This window comes from Ahaetulla prasina, chromosome 5 (assembly GCF_028640845.1).
Source record: "Ahaetulla prasina isolate Xishuangbanna chromosome 5, ASM2864084v1, whole genome shotgun sequence".
Taxonomy (NCBI): Eukaryota; Metazoa; Chordata; class Lepidosauria; order Squamata; family Colubridae; genus Ahaetulla; species Ahaetulla prasina.
Window position 1 is genome coordinate 3,859,313 of NC_080543.1, and position 24,631 is coordinate 3,883,943.

At 48.0% G+C, this 24,631-nt stretch overlaps 1 protein-coding gene across 1 annotated transcript in view; it reads left to right on the plus strand.

Annotated features, from left to right (window-relative positions):
- FCHSD2 (FCH and double SH3 domains 2) overlaps nt 1–20,741 on the plus strand; it is a 212,883-nt gene extending 192,142 nt beyond the window's left edge. Inside the window, exons 13-19 of the mRNA XM_058185398.1 lie at nt 6,838–6,963; nt 12,621–12,704; nt 13,839–14,016; nt 14,998–15,218; nt 15,384–15,513; nt 16,363–16,454; nt 17,983–20,741. Of these exons, the coding sequence (XP_058041381.1) occupies nt 6,838–6,963; nt 12,621–12,704; nt 13,839–14,016; nt 14,998–15,218; nt 15,384–15,513; nt 16,363–16,454; nt 17,983–18,063 (912 nt within the window). The 3' untranslated portion in view covers nt 18,064–20,741. The remainder of the gene's footprint in view (nt 1–6,837; nt 6,964–12,620; nt 12,705–13,838; nt 14,017–14,997; nt 15,219–15,383; nt 15,514–16,362; nt 16,455–17,982) is intronic.
- Nucleotides 20,742–24,631: the final 3,890 nt, after the last annotated feature.

Here is a 24,631-nt window from a genome sequence, read left to right on the forward strand (position 1 = left end):
ACCCAACCGCTGTCTTGCTTAACAGCAGAAATTTTGGACTCAGTCTGTGGTCGTAATACAAGGACGGCCTGTGTAGTTTTGCAATGCATGTCCTTGCTAGAAATGAAATTGGAAGTTGCCCTTGACTTTTTTTGTCGAACGGAGGCTTAAAAGTAGGTTGTCGGTGAAGAAACCCTCATCAAATTACTTGAAGGCACCGTATTTGCCTTTCTGGGCTGGTTCGGATTTCATGCAACATAACCAGCCAGGGCGGCTGACCCCAAAGATAGAGGGAGGCAGAGAGAGAAAAAGAGAAAGAAATGAGAGAGAGAAACGGAGAGAGAGAGAGAAAGAGAAATGAGAGAGAGAGGGATGAGAGGGAGATAGAGAAAAAGAGGAAGATGAGAGGAAGAAAGAAAGATGAGAGGGAGGGAGGGAGGGAGATAGAGAAAAAGAAAGAGATGAGAGAGAGAGAGAGAGGGATGAGAGGGAGATAGAGAAAAGAGAAAGATGAGAGGAAGAAAGAAAGATGAGAGGGAGGGAGGGAGGAGATAGAGAAAGAAAGATGAGAGAGAGAGAGAAACGGAGAGAGAGAGAGGAGAGAGAGAGAAGGAGAGAGAAGAGAAAAAGAGGGCTGAGAGGGAGATAGAGAAAAAGAGAAAGATGAGAGGAAGAAAGAAAGATGATAGGGGGAGGGAGATAGAGAAAAAGAAAGAGATGAGAGAGAGAGAGAAAGAGAGAAACGGAGAGAGAGAGAGAGAAATGAGAGAGAAAGGGATTAGAGGGAGAGGGAGATATAGAGAAAAAGAGAAAGAAAGATGAGAGAAGAAAGAAAGGGAGGGAGGAGATAGACAAAAGAGATGAGAGAGAGAAAGAGAGAAACGGAGAGAGGAGAGAGAGAGAGAAGGAGAAATGAGAGAAAGAGGGATGAGAACGAGATGGAGGGGGAGATAGAGAGAAAAAGAGAAAGAGATGAGGAAGAAAGAAAGATGAGGGAGGGAGGGGGAGGGAGATAGACAAAAAGAAAGAGATGAGAGAGAGAAAGAAACAGAGAAATGAGAAAGAGGGATGAAGGAGAGAGAGAGAGCGGCTGATAGGGAGAGAGAGAAAGAGAAAAACAGTTGAGAGAAAGAAAAATGAGAGGGAGGCAGAGGGAGATAGAGAAAAAGAGAAGGATGAGGGAGATAAAGATAAAGAGTTGAGAGAGAGAAAGAGAAAGAAATGAGAGAGAAAGAAAGATGAGAGGGAGGGAGAGGGAGATAGAGAAAAAGAGAAAAGAGATGAGAGAGAGAGAGGGAGATGCCTATTTCCGATAGAAAAGAAAACACAGGGAGCCACAAAACCTGGGTAGGCGTGGCTGGGGGGGTGTCATGTGACTGGGTGGGAGTGAGTGACATAGAGTTGGCCACGCCCACCCAGGTGTTGTGGCTCCCAGTACTTTGTTTTCTGTGGGAAATGGGCCCAAGTGGCTCTTTTGAGTCTTTTAAGGTTGCAGAGCCCTGCCCTAACGGATCAACCCCGCAATCTGCTAGATCGGAAGATCTCTTAGAGCAAACGCCGGGGATCTTGCTCAAGAGGCACACTTTGTGTGTTTGTTCTTAGCAACTCAATCACACCGGGGGGGGGGGGGGGGCGAGATCTGTGCATCGGAGCGCAAAGCTCCTTTAAAAGCCAAGAGATCATTCACGCGCATTAAGGCTCGCCTGTCTTAAGAACCCTGAGCGATCTGGCAATCTGGTTTGCAATACAAACACAGGCAGGCGGCTCGGGTTCCATTAAATGAAAAAGTCAAGTCAAACCCTGGTACTTTCTGAACAGTGCCGGACGCTTCTATGCGCTCACCCTAAATTTTTCAAAGTCTGCATTCGTTAGAATTTCATAACGCCCATGAAGAAGCGTGGCTGCCTGCTAACATCTCCCAGCCTGTGATGGGAATTGGCAGTTTAATTGATTGACAGAGAGAGAGAGAGAGAGAGAGAGAGAAATAGACACACAGACCGGAGAGAGAGATAATAGAGGAAGGGACAGGAAGGAAAGGAAAGGGAGAGAAGGAAGGAAGATTAGAGAGAAAAATGGATCGGTAGAATAGAGAGAGAGATGGTAGAGAAATCGCTGGCTGGCTGGCTACTTGAGTGGATGGATGGATGGATGGATGGATTAGATAGTGATTGAAGGGAGGGAAGTAGATGGATGGATGGATGGAGTGAGAGAGAGAGAGATGATAGGCAGGAGGGAGGGAGGGATGGATGCATAGATGGAGAGATAGATGATAGGAAGGAGAGACGTAGATGGATGGATGCATAGATGGAGAGATGATAGAAGGGAGGGAGTTAGAAGGATAGATGGATGAAGAGATGGATAGATAAATGATAGGAGAGCGGTGGATGGATGGATGGAGAAATGGAGAAATGATAGGAGAGAGATGGATGGATGGATGCATCGATGGAGAGATGATAGGAAGGAGAGACGTAGATGGATGGATGCATAGATGGAGAGATGATAGAAGGGAGGGAGGAAGATGGATAGATGGATGAAGAGATGGATAGATAAATGATAGGAGAGAGGTAGATGGATGGATGGAGAGATGATAGGAGAGAGAGAGAGAGATGATAGGAAGGAGAGAGAGATGAGAGGGAGGGAGGAGATAGACAAAAGAAAGAGATGAGAGAGAGAAGAAAGAAAGGGAGGGAGGAGATAGACAAAAGAGATGAGAGAGAAAGAGAGAGAGAGGAGAGAGAGAGAGAGAGAGAGAAGGAGAAATGAGAGAGAAAAGAGGGATGAGAGGAGATAGAGAGAGAGAGAGATAGAGAGAAAGAGAAAGAGAGAGAGAAGAAAGAAAGATGAGAGGAGGGAGGGAGGAGATAGACAAAAGAGATGAGAGGAGATAGAGAAAGAGAGAAACGGAGAGAGAGAAATGAGAAAGAGGGATGAAGGAGAGAGAGAGGAGATAGAGAGAGAGAAAGAGAAAGACAGATGAGAGAAAGAAAAATGAGAGGGAGGCAGAGGGAGATAGAGAAAAAGAGAAGGATGAGGGAGATAAAGATAAAGAGGTGAGAGAGAGAAAGAGAAAGAAATGAGAGAGAAAGAAAGATGAGAGGGAGGGAGAGGGAGATAGAGAAAAGAGATGAGAGAGAGAGAGGGAGATACCTATTTCCGATAGAAAAGAAAACACAGGGAGCCACAACACCTGGGTAGGTGTGGCGGGGGGGGTGTCATGTGACTGGGTGGGAGTGAGTGACATCGAGTAGGCCACGCCCACCCAGGTGTTGTGGCTCCCAGTACTTTGTTTTCTGTGGGAAATGGGCCCAAGTGGCTCTTTTGAGTCTTTTAAGGTTGCAGAGCCCTGTCCTAACGGATCAACCCCGCAATCTGCTAGATTGGAAGATCTCTTAGAGCAAACGCCGGGGATCTTGCTCAAGAGGCACACTTTGTGTGTTTGTTCTTAGCAACTCAATCACACCGGGGGGGGGGGCGAGATCTGTGCATCGGAGCGCAAAGCTCCTTTAAAAGCCAAGAGATCATTCACGCGCATTAAGGCTCGCCTGTCTTAAGAACCCTGAGCGATCTGGCAATCTGGTTTGCAATACAAACACAGGCAGGCGGCTCGGGTTCCATTAAATGAAAAAGTCAAGTCAAACCCTGGTACTTTCTGAACAGTGCCGGACGCTTCTATGCGCTCACCCTAAATTTTTCAAAGTCTGCATTCGTTAGAATTTCATAACGCCCATGAAGGAGCGTGGCTGCCTGCTAACATCTCCCAGCCTGTGATGGGAATTGGCAGTTTAATTGATTGACAGAGAGAGAGAGAGAAATAGACACACAGACCGGAGAGAGAGATAATAGAGGAAGGGACGGGAAGGAAAGGAAAGGGAGAGAAGGAAGGAAGATTAGAGAGAAAAATGGATCGGTAGAATAGAGAGAGAGATGGTAGAGAAATCGCTGGCTGGCTGGCTGGCTACTTGAGTGGATGGATGGATGGATGGATGGATGGATGGATTAGATAGTGATTGAAGGGAGGGAAGTAGATGGTTGGATGGATGGAGTGAGAGAGAGAGAGATGATAGGCGGGAGGGATGGATGGATGCATAGATGGAGAGATAGATGATAGGAAGGAGAGACGTAGATGGATGGATGCATAGATGGAGAGATGATAGAAGGGAGGGAGTTAGAAGGATAGATGGATGAAGAGATGGATAGATAAATGATAGGAGAGCGGTGGATGGATGGATGGAGAAATGGAGAAATGATAGGAGAGAGATGGATGGATGGATGCATCGATGGAGAGAGATGATAGGAAGGAGAGATGTAGATGGATGGATGCATAGATGGAGAGATGATAGAAGGGAGGGAGGTAGATAGATGGATGGATGAAGAGATGGATAGATAAATGATAGGAGAGTGGTAGATGGATGGATGGATGGAGAAATGGAGAGATGATAGGAGAGAGATGGATGGATGGATGGATGCATCGATGGAGAGAGATGATAGGAAGGAGAGAGATGGATGCATAGATGGAGAGATGATAGAAGGAGGAGGTAGATGGATGGATCCATAGATGGTGAGATGATAGAGAGAGATGGATGGATAGATAAATGATAGGAGAGAGATGATAGGAGAGTGGTAGATGGATGGATGGATGGAGAAATGGAGAGATGATAGGAGAGAGATGGATGGATGGATGCATCGATGGAGAGAGATGATAGGAAGGAGAGATGTAGATGGATGGATCCATAGATGGTGAGATGATAGAAGGGAGGGAGGTAGATGGATAGATGGATGAAGAAATGGATAGATAAATGATAGGAGAGAGGTAGATGGATGGATGGAGAGATGATAGGAGAGAGATGGATGCATGCATGCATCGATGGAGAAATAGACGATAGGAAGGAGAGACGTAGATGGATGGATGGATGGATGCATAGATGGACAGATGATAGAAGGGAGGGAGATAGATGGATGAAGAGATGGATAGATAAATGATAGGAAGGAGGTAGATGGATGGATGGAGAGATAGATAGATGATAGGAAGGAGGGAGGCACATGAAGCGGGTGTGAGAAATAGAGAAAGACAGGAGAGAGATGGATGGATGGATAGATGGATCAGAGGGAGAAAAGAGAGAGAGATGATAAGAGAAATGGATGGACAGACAGATCAGAGCCTGGGGGTGGTATAGACGAGCCCGGGTCTTCTGAAGATGTGATTGTGCAGAACTGCCACCCCCCCTTCCCCACCCCCAAAAGTCCATTCTTGCATTTCGGCATCTGTCTCGGGGAGCTCTCTTCCGAACAGGAGTGGCATTCTGGGGAGTTGACACACCGAGCGTGATAAAGTAGATACGCACCCAGTACGCAGAGCGAGGGGCTTTAGGATTTACCTTCCCTCTTTTGAACGAGGACAAGGACGGATTGAAATGCCGGAAGAAAAGGGCAGCTGCCGGTTGCGTTCTCCTTGCCAGGGCTTGGCACGCTCAAGCGATGCTTTTTGGCAAAGCCTGCGGCACCAGGATTTCAGGAAGAAGGCGAACACTCCGGCGCTTGTGCCGAAATCCATTCTCCGTGGAGACGAGGCTGGTCCACGGGGAACAATGGGCGCCGTGCCTGGGGCCCGTGGAAACGTTTCCACTTTTCTTTTTTTCAATCGAGAAAGAACAAAAACGAGGTGGAAATCTCTCAGTTTTTATGCCTCTGGGCCGATGTTTATGAAAATGCCTTTAAAAAAAAGGTGTGCGCAAAATTCGAACGTCGAACCCGTGTTTTTTATTTGTAACCTGCAGGCACAGCTTGAAGCCTGAAATTTAATAAATTTGATTAAATATGACAATAATAATGATAACAGAGTTGGGAGGGACCTTGGAGGCCTTCTAGTCCAACCCCCTGCCCAGGCAGGAAACCCTACTCATCTCAGACAAATGGTGATCCAACATTTTCTTAAAAGTTTCCAGTGTTGGAGCATCCACAACTTCTGCAGGCAAGTCGTTCCACTTATTGATTGTTCTAACAGGCATCTTAATTAATGGGTAAGAGCTGAGTATTATTATAAAATAAAGACAGATAAAACCATACTATTCTATGAAATACAGGTAAGTCCTCGGCTGGCGACAGCTCCCTTAGTGACGGTTTGAAACTGACTCGTATTTATGACGGTTGCAGCGTCCTGGGGCCACGTGATCCCTTTTTGCGACCTCCTGACAGGTCGTTCTTGACTTTACGGCCACAACTGGAAGCGCAGTCGCTGTTGCTAAGCAAGATGGTTGTTAACTGAGTCGCCCCCCCAGTTTTATAACTGTTTGGCCGTAGTTCTTAAGTGAATCACCGCAGGGGGTTGGGCTAGAAGACCTCTAAAGGTCCCTTCCAACCCAAGTTATTCTGAACGGCTTGCCTCTGGAAGTTGTGGGTGCTCTTTAACAGTGGAAGTTTTTAAGAGGAGTCTTAAAAGTTGCCAAGGTTGGAGACCGCTGGACTAGACGACCTCCAGGGTCCCTTCCAACTCTTGTTATTCTGTCGTTAAGTGAATCAGGAAGTCATTAAGCAAGTCTTGGCTTCCCCTGTTGACTTTGCTGATCGGAAGCCAGCGGGGGAAAAGATGGCAAATGGTGATCACGTCACACACACACACATACACACCGGGACATTGCAATCATAAATACATGCGAGTTGCCAAGCCCCCGAATTTTCATCACGTGACCCACAGGGATACAGCAAAAATTATAAGCGCGAGCAAGCGGCTGATCGTAAATCACTTTTTTTATCCAGCGCGTTCGTAACTTTAAACCGTTACGACAGGGTTAGCCGTCATTTAGTATTTAGTCGTATTTGGTAACATTACAACCATCTCCCCTGTTTTTTCCCTCTTCTTAGCTAAATGTTGACCTGGACAGGGAAGAAGGCGAAGATGGCATGGATGCTTTTGAAGACAGCAACTCCAGCCCTTCGGGCACCCTCCGAAACTACCCGCTGACCTGCAAAGTTGTTTATTCATACAAGGTAGGTCTGTTCCGAATCTCAGGCCAGGGACAGATTTTCATATAAAATTGGCCCAAAGGTGCTTGCTTTTTTTTTTTCCCCAAGAGACAACTGTACTTCCTTATTTTTTTCTCTGAAGACCTTTCTCTTCTCCTGCAAGCAGCTTCTTCAACTCTGGCTGGATGGGGAAGGATGGAAGGATTGATCCTCCTTGCAGACAGCTGGTCATTTGCATCCTTTTAGAGCAGGGTGTTGTGACTCCGGCCCTCGAGCCTGTTCCCATGAAGGAGAGTGACTCGGAGAGTGAGGGAGAGGAGCCAGCAAGGCCTCCCTTGCCAGGACCCTCCTCGCTGGCACCGCCCCGAGTTCCGGCTGCAGGTCAGGAGGAGGAGCTGACAAGGCCTCCCTCTCCCGCACCCTTCTCCTCCCTGGCAACGCCTCAAGTCCCAGCTGCAGGCCAGGAGGAGGAGCTGACAAGGCCTCCCTCTCCCACACCCTCCTCCTCCCTGGCAACGCCTCAAGTCCCAGCTGCTGACGATCAATCCTGGGTTGATCCGAGGCAGCGACGTAAAGATAAGCGTGCGCAACATAGGAAAAGGTGTGGCAGGCTCAGAGATTGCTGAGTCACTGAGCCACACCCCACAGGGTATAAAAGTGGGTGGAGCTGCCATGCAGCCCTTGTGACGGGCAAAAAAGCTACCAAGGGTGCACTGCAGCTCGGTTGTTGGAGGGTTAAAGGACTTTGTGAGTGAGTTTTGGCAACGGACCTTGGACACGAGATAACGGACCCAGAACTTGCCAGGCCTTTGCACGGTCACTGCCAAGTATTTCCTCAATTGAAGAAAATCAAGTCTGTAGCAAATAAAAAGACTGGGAGACACGCATCTTGGCGTTTGCTCTGTGAAGTGGGGACGGGGACAGAGCCCAGGGGTAGTCAACCATTTTATACCTACCGCCCACTTTTGTATCTCTGTTAGTAGTAAAATTTTCTAAGTGCCCACCAGTTCCACAGTAATGCGCCATGTATCGCGTCTGTGCATGCCTCTTGCGCATCATGGATTGGGTTTTGGGTGGGGGGGCGCCAGCTACCAGCTCTGCTTGTCTGTTACAGCTGGGTGGTGTGGGGAGAGACGCGCGAGCTATTCTGGGACGAGGCTCTTTTGTTTGCGGTCGCACTATAGCGCCATTTAGTTTCACTTACGTAACGTGAACTAAACTTATGCGCGGGCGATGCAAATGGTATATTTTCAGAAATTTAAATGGTCACGGGGAATTTTATGACAGCCTAATGCAAATGTTTTTAAATAATGCTATGAAAATTTTTCAAAAAATCAATTCAATTAAAAAAAAAAAGAAAAGTGCTTCAGTATCGGACCAAACCCCTCCCGCCCACCATGAAAGCTGGAACACCCACTAGTGGGCAGTAGGGACCAGGTTGACTACCACTGTTTTAGAGGGTCGTTGAGGCCACTTGGAGGTTTACCTGTGTCCTCAGGGTCACCTGAATGGCGCAAATGGATGTGGAGCCTTCTTGGAACTGTTGAAAGGATTGTGTTGTAGATTGGAGATAGATGATGCCGTATCCCTCCCCTTCTGTTGAAGGAGGGCTGTTCAATTTGGACATAGATGGCCTGTTTGAGCCCTCTTTCAAACCTGCGGTGGTCTCTATCCAGAACATGAATTTCAAGTCCAATTAGCCTCCAGAACTCTCAGGGAGAGTACTAACGACCAGATGACTGCAAGGGATATAAACCAGAGGTGGGTTTCAGCAGGTTCTGACCCGTTCTGGAGAACCGGTAGCGGAAATTTTGAGTAGGTTCAGAGAACCGGCAGTAAAAATTCTGCCTGCTCCCATCCCCATCTATTCTCTGCCTCCCGAGTCCCAGCTGATCGGGAGGAAATGAGGATTTTGCAGTATCCTTCCCCCAGGAGTGGGGAGGGAATGGGGATTTTGCAGTATCCTTCCTCCCAGGAGTGGGGAGGGAATGGGGATTTTGCAGTATCCTTCCTCCCAGGAGTGGGGTGGGAATGGGGATTTTGCAATATCCTTCCCTCTGGAGTGGGGAGAGGAATGGGGATTTTGCAGTATCCTTCCCCCAGGAGTGGGGAGGGAATGGGGATTTTGCAGTATCCTTCCCGCAGAAGTGAGGTGGGAATGGGGATTTTGCAGTATCCTTCTCCCAGGAGTGGGGTGGGAATGGGGATTTTGCAGTATCCTTCTCCCAGGAGTGGGGTGGGAATGGGGATTTTGCAGTATCCTTCCCCTGCCATGCCCATCAAGCCAAACCCACAGAACCAGTAGTAAAAAAAATGAATCCCACCACTGATATAAATCCTTCCATTTTCCACCATTTAGTCAGAACTGAAGAAGCTTCTTGGATGAGAAGCGAAACCTTCTCGAGGAAAAACTAGAAAGTCTTTTGAAAAAGCACCTTTGGCACAACCGTGACCTCAATTTCTCCATAGAAATATAAACTTAGGTGCCAATTAAGGGCATGCAAGTAACCCGTTTTTAAGAGAATTCGGAGCAAAACGGCCCTTGAAAAACTTCCTCATAACTTTGTGTGCGTTGCGACAGAACCAAATTCAGAAAGAAGGGAGATAGTATATCAAGATCACACCTTGATAAGGCCACCTTTGGAATGCTGCATCCAATTTTGATCACCGTGATTAAAAAAAAAAATAGATGTTGAGACTTTGGGAAAAATTGCAGAGAAGAGCAACTAAGATGATTAGGGGACTGAAGACAAAAACATAGGAAGAACGGTTGCAGGACCTGGGTATGTCTAGTTTAATGAAAAGAAGGACCAGGGGAGACACGATAGCAGTCTTCCAATATCTCAGGGGCTGCCCCAAAGAAGAGGAAGTCAAACTATTCTCCAAAGCACCTGAGGGTAGAACAAGAAGCAATGGGTGGAAACTAATCAAGGAGAGAAGCAACCTAGAAGTAGGACTACCTTCTTGTTGTTCTTAGTTGCGAAGTTGTGTCCAACCCATCACGACCCCATAGACAACATTCCTCCAGGCCTTCCTGTCCTCTACCATCCCCTGGAGTCCATTTAAACTCATGCCGACTGCTTCAGTGACTCCATCCAGCCACCTCCTTCTCTGCCATCCCCTTCTTCTTCTTCTGCCCTCCATCTTTCCCAGCATTCGGCTCTTCTCCAGGGAGTCCTTCCTTCTCATTAGGTGGCCAAAGGATTTGAGTTTCCTCTTCAGGATCTGGCCTTCTAAAGAGCAGTCAGGGTTGATCTCCTCTAGGACTGACCGGTTGGATGGCCTTGCAGTCCAAGGGACTCGCAGGAGTCTTCTCCAGCACCAGAGTTCAAAGGCCTCCATTCTTTGGCGCTCAGCCGTCCTTACGGTTCCCACTTTTCCAGCCATCCATTGCAACCGGGAAAACCAAAGCCTTGGCTATACTCACTATAGGACTTCCTATACACTCTTGATGATTAGTAACAGGATCTTGGAATCAAGATCTTGAATTTTTAAAATTTTAGCTTGATTTTATGGGTTTTAAATTTTTGTAAATTTTATAGGGTGATATTGTATTTTAAATTTGGCCAATTGAATAAGTTTTTTAAGGGTTGTTCTTAGTATTGTATGTGTTGTTTTTTTGTATTTTATTCTGGCTGGGCACCGCCCTGAGTCCTTCGGGAGAAGGGCGGTATACAAATTAAAATATTATTATTATTATTATCAAGCAAAATGGCTCACTTGAAAACGCCAGCTTTGCCCAGCCTCCCCCTGGTATGTGCCAAACAGATAACACCCGGTTGCATCTTTACGGGCTGACCACGTTAGGGAAAACCTAACCATGGCTTTATGAAGTTGTGTAAACCAGACCGTCCCATAATATACTTGCTCAGTTATTGTGTGTGTGTGGGGGGGTGTACTTGTTCCGTGAACTCCAAAGTTACACCAACGCCCCTCCCTTATCGTCCTGCGACTCTTTCGGGGAGGTGTGGGGGGAGTTTAGCTGGGGTGCAGAAAAAGAGAAGGATGCTGTGAAGAAAAGAAATCGAAGATGGGAGAGAAGAAAAGAAAAAAAGAAATCTAGGTCCGAGACCTCCCTCCTTTCATGATATCTCTTCCCACGTTTCTCAGCTTCTACCCACCGGTTCTTTTTTGTCCTTTAAACCTCTCACCTCATCCCTTCTGAGGAGCTCATCAATTCTCCAAGTCATTAATTCCCCAATTATCTCTCCTCCCCACAAAGCGATTCACTCTTTCCTGTTGGTTTTGCAATTCGATCCTCGTTCATCGCCTCCCGTGACCCTAGATCACATTCTTCTTCTTCTTTTTCTTCCTCCTTCTCTTCCTTTCCTCGAAAACTCCTCGTTTTTTGCCACATGGTTCCGTTGCCTTTGCAAGCCACAAACTTCTCTCTTTTTTGTTTTTATTCAAGGATCACATCAACTCCATCCGACCGCAACTTTTTTAGTCTTCCCACCCTCCCTCCCTGCCAGTCGCTTTGCCCTTCCTCTTTTTCTTTTTCTTTTCTTTTTTTTTTTTTGAGGGGGGGCAGTTGCATCCTTATTACTGTAATCTAATTTCCTTCATATCCTTCCCTCAATCACCCAGAGTCACTTGTTTGGAATGGAGGGGCATACAAATTGGAAGGAAGGAAGGAAGGAAGGATGGATGGATAGATGATATAGAGTTGACTGTTAGATGAGACAGATAAAAGAGATGATAGATGGATTAGAAAGAGAGGTAGAGGTAGAAAGAAAGAGAGACAGATGAGGTAAATGGATGGAGAGAGAGAGATGATAGATTAGATAGATAGATAGATAGATAGATAGATAGATAGATAGATAGATAGATAGATAGATAGATAGATAAAGAGAAAAAACGAGATAGAAAGAGTGAGGGACAGATGAGATAGAAAGATGGATAGAAAGAGAGATGAGATGAGATAAATGGATGGATGGGGACAGATAGATAGAAAGATAGATGGATAGATACCAATGAATGGATGGATGGAGGGGAGAGAGAGAGAGAGAGATAGGATATGGATGGATGGATGGATGGATGAGGAATGGATGGATGGATGGATGGATAGATAGACCAATAGACCGATAGATAGATTGATAGATTGATAGATAGATAGATAGAAAAATAGATGGATGGATAGATGGATGGATAGATAGATAGATAGATAGATAGATAGATAGATAGATAGATAGATAGATAGATAGATAGATAAAGTCAAGGACTACCTAAACACATCCTTTTGTACATACATCTGATAGTCAGGCACCAATTTTAATCAAGTTTAAAAGAAGGAATGGAACAATCATGGAGGATCAAGCTGGCTGCTTCAAAGAAGGGAGCAGCCATATTTGAAGGTCTTCTTGATAGCTTCTGGTGGGACCCAGAACGCTGGACTGGGTGATCTTTGGGCCTGATCCAGACCCAGCTTGGTTTCTCCCAGCGCTCGATTGAGTTATGGATTCCCTAACCCCAAGGGTCTCCAAAGGTGACAACTTTTAAGGCTGGCTGAGGAATTCTGGGAGTTGGAAATCCACACGCCTTTGAAGTTGTGACATGTCCAGCTGAGGAATTCTGGGAGTTGAAGTCCAGAAGTCTTCCCAAGTACCGAACTTTGGAGGCTCCTTGTCCTTTTCGTGGCTCCTTCCTTCTCGTCGTTTTTACACACCTCTTCTTCGCCACAGGCTTCACAGCCGGACGAATTAACCATTGAGGAACACGAGGTTTTGGAAGTGATCGAAGATGGGGATATGGAAGACTGGGTAAAGGTATCATTTCGCTTTTTTTGTCTTTGTGGCATGCTGTAGCTGGCGGCTGATTGCCTTTCTCTCTCCCTCTCTCTCTCGCTCTGTCTCTCTTGTCTGTCTCTTTGTCTCTAATTCTTGCTCTCTCTCTGTGTCTCTCTTTGTTTCTGTCTCAATCTCTCTCTCTGTCTCTGTCTCTCTCTCTTTGTGACTCTCTCTCTTTGTCTTCGTCTCTGTCTCAGTCTGTCTGTCTGTCTTTCTCTTTGTCTCTGTCTCTGACTCTCTCTGTGTGTGTCTCTCTCTCTCTTTGTTTCTGTCTCTGTCTCTCTTGTCTCTCTCTGTCTCTCTCTCAATCTCTCTCTGTCTGTCTCTCTCTCTCTGTCTGTCTCTCTTTTTGTTTCTGTCTCTGTCTCTCTTGTCTCTCTTTGTCCCTCTCTCTTTGTCTCTCTCTCTCTGTCTGTCTCTGTCTCTCTCTTTATCTCTCTCTCTGTCTCTCTCTCTCTGTGTGTCTCTCTGTTTCTCTCTGACTCTTTGTCTCTCTGACTCTCTCTCTCTGTGTCTCTCTCTTTGTTTCTGTCTCATTCTCTGTCTCTGTCTCTCTTGTCTCTCTCTCAATCTCTCTCTCTCTCGGTCTCTCTCTGTCTGTCTGTCTGTCTCTCTCTCTCTGTGTCTCTCTGTCTCTTTGTCTCTGTCTGACTCTCTCTGTGTGTGTCTCTCTCTCTCTTTGTTTCTGTCTCAGTCTCTGTCTCTCGTCTCTCTCTCAATCTCTTGGTCTCTCGGTCTCTCTCTCTGTCTGTCTGTCTCTCTCTCTCTCTCTCTCTCTCTCTCTGTGTCTCTCTCTCTCTGTCTGTCTCTCTGTCTCTGTCTCTCTCTATCTCTGTCTCTCTCTGTGTGTGTGTCTCTCTGTCTCTTTGTCTCTGTCTGACTCTCTCTCTGTATGTGTCTCTCTTTGTTTCTGTCTCAGTCTCTGTCTGTCTCTCTTGTCTCTCTCTCAATCTCTGTCTCTCTCTCTCTCTGTCTCTCTCTCTCTCTCTGTCTCTCTCTCTCTCTCTTTATCTCTCTCTCTGTTTCTCTCTCTGTCTCTCTCTCTCTCTGTTTACGCTGCCTTCAACTTCACCCTCTTAACGTCGAGTGTGTTCGTCTTTCCCGCTTTCGCAGGCCCGGAATAAGTCAGGCCACGTGGGCTACGTGCCGGAGAAATATTTGCAGTTCCCGACCTCCAACAGCCTCCTGAGCATGTTGCAGTCCCTGGCGGCGTTAGACAGCCGGTCTCACACGTCCAGCAATTCCACCGAAGCCGAGCTCGTCTCGGGAAGCCTTAATGGAGACTCCAGTGGTAAGAGCCAAGAGGGCTGAATCTTCGGGGTGGGGGGGTTTGGGAGACACCCCTGCTGTTCCTGCACGCCCCAGATGTGAAACGGCACACTCTCAGCCACACGTGGGGTGCGGTTTTTAAGTGCCGTTTCCAACCAAGCTTCAGAGCCAGTGAGAAACATTGCAGTTGAAAGCTGGCTGGGCAACTTTGGGCCAATCACCAGGAGACAGTGAGTTCTAGTTCAGCCTTAGATATGAAAGCTGGCTAGGTTACTTTGGGCCAATCACCAGGAGATGGTGAGTTCTAGTTCTGCCTCAGGCATGAAAGCTGACTGGGTGACTCTTGGCCAATCACTAGGCGATGGTGAATTCTAGTTCTGCCTTAGATATGAAAGCCACCTGGGTTACTTTGGGCCAAACCCCAGGAGGCAGTGAGTTCTAGTTCTGCCTTAGGCATGAAAGCTGGCTAGGTTACTTTGGGCCAATCACCAGGAGATGGTGAGTTCTAGTCCCACCTTAGGCATGAAAGCTGGCAGGGTGACTCTGTAAGCCCCGCCCGTGTCGCAGGGTTGTTGTGGTGGAGAAAATAGGAGCAGGAAGGATTATTCTTTATGTTCGCCACCTTGAGTTACTTATAAAATAATAAAGGCTGGATAAAAATCCAAGCTGGTAAATAAATAAAGATCAGTGCTCAGGATGGGAGTGGTGCGGTGGCCTAGAGGTGGCGCTCTCGCCTCACAATCAGGAGGCTGTGAGTTTGATCCTAGGTTGAGGCAGATATTTCTCTCTCTCTGGGCCACAATGAGAATATATCTGCTGAACAAAACTCCTCATCGGTGACAGGAAGAGCATCCGGCCATTAAAACACTCCGTTAGCTCCATTCAGTTGCGCAGGCTCCACCCCCGCAAGGGATTACGGCGCCGTTAAAAGACGATGAGCGCTCAGGATCCCAAGACGTGCCTCCCAGGCTAACCGATTCCCCGTCTCCGCTTTCCCTTCCAGTCTGTTTTGTGAAAGCACTTTACGATTACGAGGGTCAGACGGAAGACGAGCTCTCCTTTCCCGAAGGCGCCATCATCCGCATCCTGAACAAAGAAAACCAGGACGACGACGGATTCTGGGAAGGAGAGTTCAACGGCCACGTCGGGGTTTTCCCTTCCGTCCTGGTCGAAGAACTGACCGCTTCCGAAAACGGAGAGGTCGCGTGTATCGCCGAAGTTCAGGTATATTGGCGCCAACCGGGTTTCCTTCCTGGCGTCGATCGATCGATGGATGGGTATCGTGTGCCATCCGATGACGGTCGATTCCTAGGGACCGCAGGGATCTATTTTCTCCGTGGCTGAGAAGAACGTCCTCCATTAACGCCCTCTTCTCTTGTCTCCCCGCAGGTCTTCCCGTCTTCAAAGTCCCAAAACTCCCTGGCGCCGTTGCCCCTCTACGACCAGCCCCCCGTCAGCCCCTTCCCCAGCCCCGACAAAAGAGGAGCCCAGGGCTTCCCACGGTCTCCCTCGGCAAACGGTAAGAGAGGCTCAGGCTCCCTTTGGGTACCCGGAATCCCTGAGCCAGCATGGAATCCTGAGCATGGCTGACTCGGGGATTCTGGGAATTGAAGTCCACCAGTCATGAAAGGGCCGTCGTTTGCCCACTCCTCTTTTAAATGGTGCTGTTCTGACCCAGCTCCCCAAACACAACAAAACCTCTGAAGTGAACTCGAAAGATTCCTTTATTAGGAGTGCCAGCAGCCCCAGGAAAAAATTTTTCTCAACGCAGGCTAAGTCCGTCCGTCCAGGAGATGAATAGTTGTCTATCCCATCCATTCATCTCCGCCCCCTGCCTTGTATCCCCAGAATTAGGGTGGGGCTTCACTTGCAGCGGTGGCTCTTCCGTCCCAAGGACCGGCCCATAGATTTCCACTGCTCTCCTCTCCTCTGCCTTCTGCACATCCATGCATCAGGCACTGGACTCAGCTGTCCCTCCTCTTCCTCATCAGCGACCTCCAGACCTGGGGGGCTGTTGACTCTCCACCTGAGGGCTGACGGAGGGCCCAGGCCCCACCTCCATCTCTCTCTCTCTCTGCCAGCTCCATTCCCTCTTCCCCCTCTGAGCTCTCAGGTTGCCTTGATGCTGACCCCGACTGCCACACCCCCTCCTCCTCCTCCTCCTCTACTTGAGGGGCTGGCAGCTGACAGGCCACAACTTAGACTCAGTCTCTCCATTTTGAAAAATGTCTGGACTTCAGCTCCCAGAATTCCTCAGCCGGCATGCCACACTTCTTAACAGCTGCAGAGGTTGCAAAATTTTTGTCGTTGAAGCATTGTCATTGTGGTTTGTTTGTTTGTTTGTTTGTTTTTTGTCCTTTTGTTGCAGTTTCAGAAAACAACTTCACGTCAAATTCTCCTGGATTTTCCCAGCCAACCCGACACCTTCCTGAAAGCACTTCCTACGGCAAACTCAGACCTGTAAGTTTTAAGCCGGGCCGCAGAGCGGTAGACATAAAGCGGGGGGGGGGCGCGCGGGCTTGTTCCTGCATCGTGGTTGCAGCTTTGGCGTGCTCGCTCCAGGCACAAACCGGGTTAGAACAGGGTTTAATTTCAGCTGCCACCGAGGATGCTAAGTTACACGGCCACTGGATGGGAATCCATCTTGCCCAACAATTGGCACGTTGCACGAAACAAATAAAATGTTTAAAAAGCTACGATATCTCTGTAGTGGCTTACTAAGCACATCTAAATTACAGGTACTCCTCGACTTTAGGTTGAGCCCAAAATTTATGTTGTTCGGTGAAAAATTTGTTAAGTGAGTTTTGTCACGTTTTACGACTTTTCTCGCCGCGTTTGAGAAACTGGTTTAACAACCGATTCTATGAGCGTGTGCTTTGCGCACGCATGCAGCATTCAAAATACAGCAATTTGAAACTCAGCTGCTTACCTTCTTAGCAGCCCCGGTAAGTAGAACAGCGGAGGCGCAGAAATCAGCTGAGCTAGAAAAAAGGAAATATAGGACAGGATAGAGCAGGGGCCGGTGGGCGGGGCCAGCTGATAGTCAGAACTACAGGTTCGCCCGAATTGGCAGCAGCCCACCACTGTACGTTTGTTAAATGAATCGTTGCCGTTCTTAAATATTGAAAAATTGGACACAGCCTAACATCGCAGTTCCCTTTTGAAAGCAGCGCTCCAGATATTTCCTTTCAACTGCTATTTAATGCAGGTGAAACCTTGATCTAATGCAGGGGTCTCCAACCTTGGCAACTTTAAGCCTGGCGGACTTCAACTCCCAGAATTCCCCAGCCAGTTCTGCTTTTAAATCAATACGTTGTTGTATCATTTCTTCTAACCATATCTTAATTTTATTCCAATAGTTTTTAGCTCCTGGGCATGTCCACCACATATGATAATAAGATCCTGGTAACTGGGGACATTTCCAACATTTAGCTCAGTGGTCACCAAACTGGTGGTCCGTGAGAAAATTTTGGTGGTTCGCAGAAATATTATTTTCATTTTTTATATTTATTTATTTATTTTGCATTTATATCCCGTCCTTCTCCGAAGACTCAGGGCGGCTTACAATGTGTCAAGCAATAGTCTTCATCTATTTGTATATTATATACAAAGTCAACTTTTATTGCCCCCAACAATCTGGGTCCTCATTTTACCTACCTTATAAAGGATGGAAGGCTGAGTCAACCTTGGGCCTGGTGGGATTAGAACCTGCAGTAATTGTAAGCAGCTGCTGTTAATAACAGACTGTCTTACCAGCCTGAGCCACCAGAGGCCCTAAATATTGCACTAAATACTGTTTATCTTTTTTTAAAAATCCATATTACTGGTCCACGGGATTTAAAATTATGAATTTAGTGATCTCTGAGGTCCGAAAGGTTGGTGACTCCTGTTTAGCCGATTTATCTTTAAACTTTTTTGCCAGTTTCTCAGGGGGCCTTGACCTGCTGTTGTTTTTTTCTCACGGGGGCCTGTTCGATTGGTTTTTCAGGTGCGAGCCGCTCCGCCGCCCCCCACCCAACACCGCCGGCCCCCCGAGAAGATTGAAGATGTGGAAATCACCTTGGTGTGACCACGCTCGCCCCGGGGGCCCCCCACCCCCACCCCGGGCTGGGACCCAGGCCCAACGCGTCCGTCCGTCCGTCCGTCCATCCATCCGTCGCCCTTGTAAGGCACGTTGCTATGAACCGAGGAGACTGCTTGAAAGCTCGCGGTTAAAACAGGAAGATTCTTCCAGGAACACTCGTGTGTCCATCGGTCCTTCTTCCCACCGTCATATGGATATATTTGTGCCTTTTTAGTTTTTGTCGTCGTTTTGGGGGGGGGGGGCAGGTGTTCACCTTCTCGGGCCACCTTTGTAGCACAACGCAGGCAGCCATGCCTTTTCAGCTGGAGATCAGCGCATTTTGGGGGTTCTTCTTCCTTTTTTTTTTTTTTCCTGTTTTTTAAGGGGTGCGCCAAAGCTACACAACTATACCCCGGCCATCATCATCGGGGAAACCCGGCCTAATCCTTATCCTGGCCTGATCCATCCTTTCCCCCTTGCTTGGTGACTTCCAGATGTGGTAGAACCACGATTGTCGGTCGCCGTACCTCACTCCGTACCCCCCTCCTCCCCCGCCACGCCCCTGGGTCTTGCAAGCCGGGATTGCAGCTCCCAACATCTGGAAGCCGCCACGTTCAGATGTGGATGATTTCTTTCCTCTCGCCCGGCCGACGTTTCTTCCCTGGCACCAGTTTGGCATTTATCGGTTTTGCAGCAGCCAGTTCCCGAAAAGAGGGCCCGTTTTTTCTGCGTAGGGACTTCCACCCGTAGCCCTGCACCAGATCATGGCGTGATATAAATATATTTATTGGTAATAAATATATTTATATATGCACACACCGCGTGCATTAGTGCGGAATATTACTGTGTCATAGGAATGTATTCAAACCTTTCCTTCCTTCCTTTCTTTCTTTCTTTCTTTCTTTCTTTCTTTCTTTCTTTCTTTCTCTCTCTCTCTCTCTCTCTCTTTCTTTCTTTCTTTCTTTCTTTCTTTCTAATTTCTTTCAACCTCGTCAATTAGCTGTGCCCTGGTGGGCGGTCAGGAGGTGTGGGACCGAAAAGGCCGCCCACGAGGGTCCTTTGAAGAAGCGGCTGCCCCCCCCCCCGTTTTGTCTCCCCCTCCCCTTTTTGAGATGCAGGTGGCGGGAAAAAAAATTCTGCAAAAGCCGGGCAAGTCTCAAGGGGGAATAAAATATGGGGGGGCGGGGGGAGAACGGGGGGGGGCGCAACCTGGCTCTGCAGTTCCTTTTGGACTGACGCTTAGGCAGTGGGCAGCAGTCGGCTCCATAAGGGCTGCGTGGAAAGCGATGGATTTTCTCAGGAGGAAATGGAATAAGCAGGATTTTCTTGGTAGAGCTGGAAATAAATGGCCACTGGTTTCCCCTTCAAACTCACTTCCTTCTTTTCTTCCTTCCTTCCTTCCTTCCTTCCCATCCTTTCTCCTCCCTCCCTCCCTCCTTTGTCTTCCCCTTCCTCCCATCATTCCTGTTCTTTCTCCTACTCTCTCTCTCTCTCTTCCATCCTCCCTCCTTCTCTCTCTCCCTCCCTTTCATCCTCCCTCCACCCTTCCTTTCTCCCCTCCCCTCTTTTATCCTCCCTCCCTCCTTCCTTCCTTCCTGTTCTTTCTCCTATTCTCCCTCCCTTTCTTTCTCTCTCCCTGTCCTTCCCTATCCCACTTCCTTTCTTTCTTCCTCCCTCCATCCCTCCTCCAGCCCTGTTCTCCTTCTTTCCACTATATATTTTTTTTCTACTTTTTATAACTTCCCCTCCAACCATCCTCCCTCCCTCCCCTCCCCTCCAGTCACGTCTTCCTTAGGATCTAATTCTAATTTCTCAGTTCCCAGACATTCGCCACTTGTCTTAAGGCCTGGCGACTTCCAGTTAATAAGCCCTGGAGCCGAATGTTCCGCATACTGACCGGTAGCCTCTGGGCTTGGGCGGCCACATCTCTGCGGGGGCCACCTCCAGACCAGGGAATTCAAGCCAAATAGGGGTGGGTGGGGGGGTGCCATGGACCCCTTCTCTTTCTCTCCCCTCTTGCATTGCCTAGAGTCTGAAGTGGCGTAGGGTTTCCTGCCTGGGCAGGGGGTTGGACTAGAAGACCTCCAAGGTCCCTTCCAACTCTGATATTATTATTATTAAATTTGAGATCCCTTTGGTGGATCCATAGCTGACTTTGCTCCTCTCCCCCCCCCCCCAGTGACAGATTTTTGCAGGATTTCTCTCCCCCGTCCCTCCCCATCCCAGTGAAAATGGACAAGGTCTCTCGGACGAGGGTGGGAGGTGGCAAGGAAGGGAAAGGAAATTGTTATCCCATCAGCCGGGTGTGGGGTTGTGGGGGGGGGGGGGCTCCATCTTACCACTCAAACCCCCATGGCCCTCCTCCTGGGGGTCGGGGCAGGGGGCTGTCAAACCTCGCCAAGGTCTCTTCGGCTATTCTTCATAGTTTTCCCCGGGTCAACTTCCGCTCCAAAAGTCACCTGGGCACTTTTCCGACTTCGGTTCCTTGTCCGAAGGGACCACCTTGACCTGGATGGAGATCGAAGCTTGTTTGATCCCTTCGAATCCGGAGTTAAACCAGACCAAAGGCTGGGAACGAAAGAAGCTCTGTTTTCTACGAACCAGGTAGGGAAGACCAAACCAAAAAAAACCAGGATTTTACCCTTTTCGGACGTTGGTTTTCCAACAAGACTCCTGAGAAGACCTCCAAGGAAACGGGCCCCCGGAGGTCATCCAAACTATTCCAAATTATTCAATCCCCCCTCAAAAAGTCCACGCTGGGATGATCCGATTTGGAGCCCACCTGGAGAAGACACCCCCCCCCTCTCTCTCTCTTGGGAAGCCTCCTAAGGCTGGGAAAGACAGAAGAGGACGCAGTTAGATGGCAGGGAGGGGCGCCGTAAAGAAGGCCGATGGAAGTTCCGGGTTCAGGAGACGCTCCTGAAGAAGACGGGCGCTGGGCCCCTCCGAGAGCCCCATCGGCCGCTTCCCCAAGCTCTTCCCTCCTTTCAGGGATAGAATGTATAAACTCACCTGCAGAAGGTCTCCCGAGCCCTACCTTGGAAGTAAGATGCTCTTTGGTGACCCGTTTTCTCCCCCCCACCCCAAATTCCTTGGCTTTTGTTTCGTGGAAGATCTTCTGTCCGAAACTTTGCACAGATAATCTTGGCTGGATCTATCCAGAAAAATTCCCCTTTTTTCTCTCTCTTCTCTTCCTCTTCCTCTCCTGCCCTGCCCTGCCCTCCTCCTCTCCTCTCCTTCCTTTTCTTCTCCTCCCCTCCTCTTCCCCTTTCCCTCCCTCCCCTCCCATCTCCTTCTCTTCCTCCCCTCCCCTTCCTCTCCTCTCCTTCCCCTCCCTCTCCACTTCCTCCCCTCTTCTCCTCCTCCCCTCCCCTCTCTTTCCCCTCTTTCCCTCCCCTGTCTCCTCCCCTAGCCCCCCCATCTTCTTCTCTTCCTCCCATCCCCTCTCTTTCCTCTCCTCCCCTTTCCCTCCCTCACCCCTTCCTTCCCTCCCATCTTTTCCTTTTCCTTCCCTCTCCTCTTCCTCTCCTCCTTCCTTCCCTCCCCTCCTTCCTCTCCTCCCCTGTCTCCTCCCTCCCTTTCCTTCCTCCTCCCTTCTCCTTCCTCTCCTCCCTCCCTTTCCCTCCCTCCCATCTCCTTCCTCTCCTCTCCTCCCTCCCTTTCCTTTTCTCTCCCTTCCATCTCCTTCTCCTCTTCCTCCCTCCTTCCTCTCCTCCTCCCTCCCTGACCCCTCCTTCCTTCCCTCTCCTCTTCCTCCCTCCCTTCTCCTTCCTCTCCTCCCCTCCCCTGACCCCTCCCTTCCTTCCCTCTCCTCTTCCTCCCCTCCCTTCTCCTTCCTCTCCTCCCCTCCCCTGTCCCCTCCCCTTTCCTTCCCTCCCATCTCCTCTCCTCCCCTGCCCTATCTCCTCCTCCCCTTCCTCTTCTTTATTTTCTTTGGGGAGGGGGCCAATCTTTGCTTCATTTGTCCTGCTACACGTCAAGGAGATGAAAATCCCAGCAGCCGATTCCTGTGCAGCAGGGGCCAGTATCTGGCAAGAGTCCTGTAAAGGGTTTTATTTGGGGGGGGGGTTGGGGGGGCTGGCGGGGGAGGGGAGGCGTGCATTTTTTTTGTGCTGTTGGATCTGTCCGAGATCTTTAAGTGTTTATTAGGACTTCTTAAACAAACGGTTTTTTAATGGGATTTTTTTTTTCCCAAGAGGGAAAATGAAAGGACAAAACTTTCACTGCAAACATTTTAAAATGTTTCGCGGAAAACAGAAGCGTTTTTGCCAACAATAATACTCTTCCCACGTTCCTAGAAGTTGGCCAAGTTGTTCTGCATTTAAAAAAAAAAAAAAATTGATCGGTTTCCGTCGTTGCTGTTAATCTCAGATTCTCCCCAATTCAGAAAAGCGTTATTTAAATGAAAGTTCCTTAGTTCTGTTTTTTTTTTAAAAAAAACAACTATTTCCTGTAAGAGCTGCTAATTTTTATTTTTTAAAAAAAGGTTGTAAAATAAGCCTCCTTTTTAAAACTTCCTAGAAGGGCATGCAAATCAAAACATATCACCCATGTACAGTGTCAATAAACTGGAAGCAGTTCCCCGATGCTTTCTTTATATTGGCTGTGTAACTTTGTATTTATTATGTATAAAATGTTGAATAATAAAAAAAAAAGTGGCTTTAAATCATCAGGTATTGCATAATTTGTCGTAAGCGCGATCATCTTTGCAAGCTTCTTTTTCACCAGAAGGACATCTGCGATGCATTTAATTTCTATTTGTTTATTTATCCCTTTGTTTATTCCAGGGGTCTCCAAACATGGCTACTTTAAGACTCATGGACTCCCAGAATTCCCCCGGTCTTCAAACATGGCCACTTTAAGACTCGTGGACTTCAACTCCCAGAATTCCCACAGTCTCCAAACATGGCCACTTTAAGACTTGTGGACTTCAACTCCCAGAATTCCCACAGTCTCCAAACATGGCCACTTTAAGACTTGTGGACTTCAACTCCCAGAATTCCCACAGTCTCCAAACATGGCCACTTTAAGATTTGTGGACTTCAACTCCCAGAATTCCCACAGTCTCCAAACATGGCCACTTTAAGACTCGTGAACGTCAACTCCCAGAATTCCCACAGTCTCCAAACATGGCCACTTTAAGACTTGTGGATTTCAACTCCCAGAATTCCCACAGTCTCCAAACATGGCCACTTTAAGATTTGTGGACTTCAACTCCCAGAATTCCCACAGTCTCCAAACATGGCCACTTTAAGACTCGTGGACTTCAACTCCCAGAATTCCCACAGTCTCCAAACATGGCCACTTTAAGATTTGTGGACTTCAACTCCCAGAATTCCCACAGTCTCCAAACATGGCCACTTTAAGACTCGTGAACGTCAACTCCCAGAATTCCCACAGTCTCCAAACATGGCCACTTTAAGATTTGTGGACTTCAATTCCCAGAATTCCCCCAGTCTTCAAACATGGCCACTTGAAGATTTGTGGACTTCAAGTCCCAGAATTCCCACAGTCTCCAAACATGGCCACTTTAAGACTTGTGGATTTCAACTCCCAGAATTCCCACAGTCTCCAAACATGGCCACTTTAAGATTTGTGGACTTCAACTCCCAGAATTCCCACAGTCTCCAAACATGGCCACTTTAAGACTCGTGGACTTCAACTCCCAGAATTCCCACAGTCTCCAAACATGGCCACTTTAAGATTTGTGGACTTCAACTCCCAGAATTCCCACAGTCTCCAAACATGGCCACTTTAAGACTCGTGAACGTCAACTCCCAGAATTCCCACAGTCTCCAAACATGGCCACTTTAAGATTTGTGGACTTCAATTCCCAGAATTCCCCCAGTCTTCAAACATGGCCACTTGAAGATTTGTGGACTTCAACTCCCAGAATTCCCACAGTCTCCAAACATGGCCACTTTAAGACTCGTGGACTTCAACTCCCAGAATTCTCACAGTCTTCAAACATGGCCACTTTAAGACTCGTGGATTTCAACTCCCAGAATTCCCTCGGTCTTCAAACATGGCCACTTTAAGACTTGTGGACTACAATTCCCAGAATTCCTCAGCTGTTGTAAGCTTGAGCGGTCACTAAACAAACGGTTGTAAGTCGAAGGCTACCTGTAACATTAATAATAATAATTTTGAGAGAGCTGAAGTCCCACCTGTCTTAAAATTGCCAAAGTTGAGAAACACCGATTTAAAGATTGTGCAAGCTTCAGGATTCTGCAGCACTCTTGAGTGGGCGAGACCAAACAGACCAAAAATCCTTAAGTCAGAATGATTTTCCCACCAGCCTTGATAAGCCTCGATCCGCTTTCTATCAAATTCCCAGAAAAAGCCGGCTATCACTCAAAAACACCCAAACACAAGCGCAAAATATTTCACAAAGGCCCTAGACTGACACTTAACCTGGTTATTCTCTTTGTCCTGCTTAACTGGAAAGATCAGATCGGTCTGGATTCTTAATTCAGTTCCTGCTCGCTTTCCAATTTTTTAATTTGTCTTGGTTGCAGAAATGGAAGCGATTCATGGAGACGATGTCTTATTTTTTACCCCTAACTTTAACTGC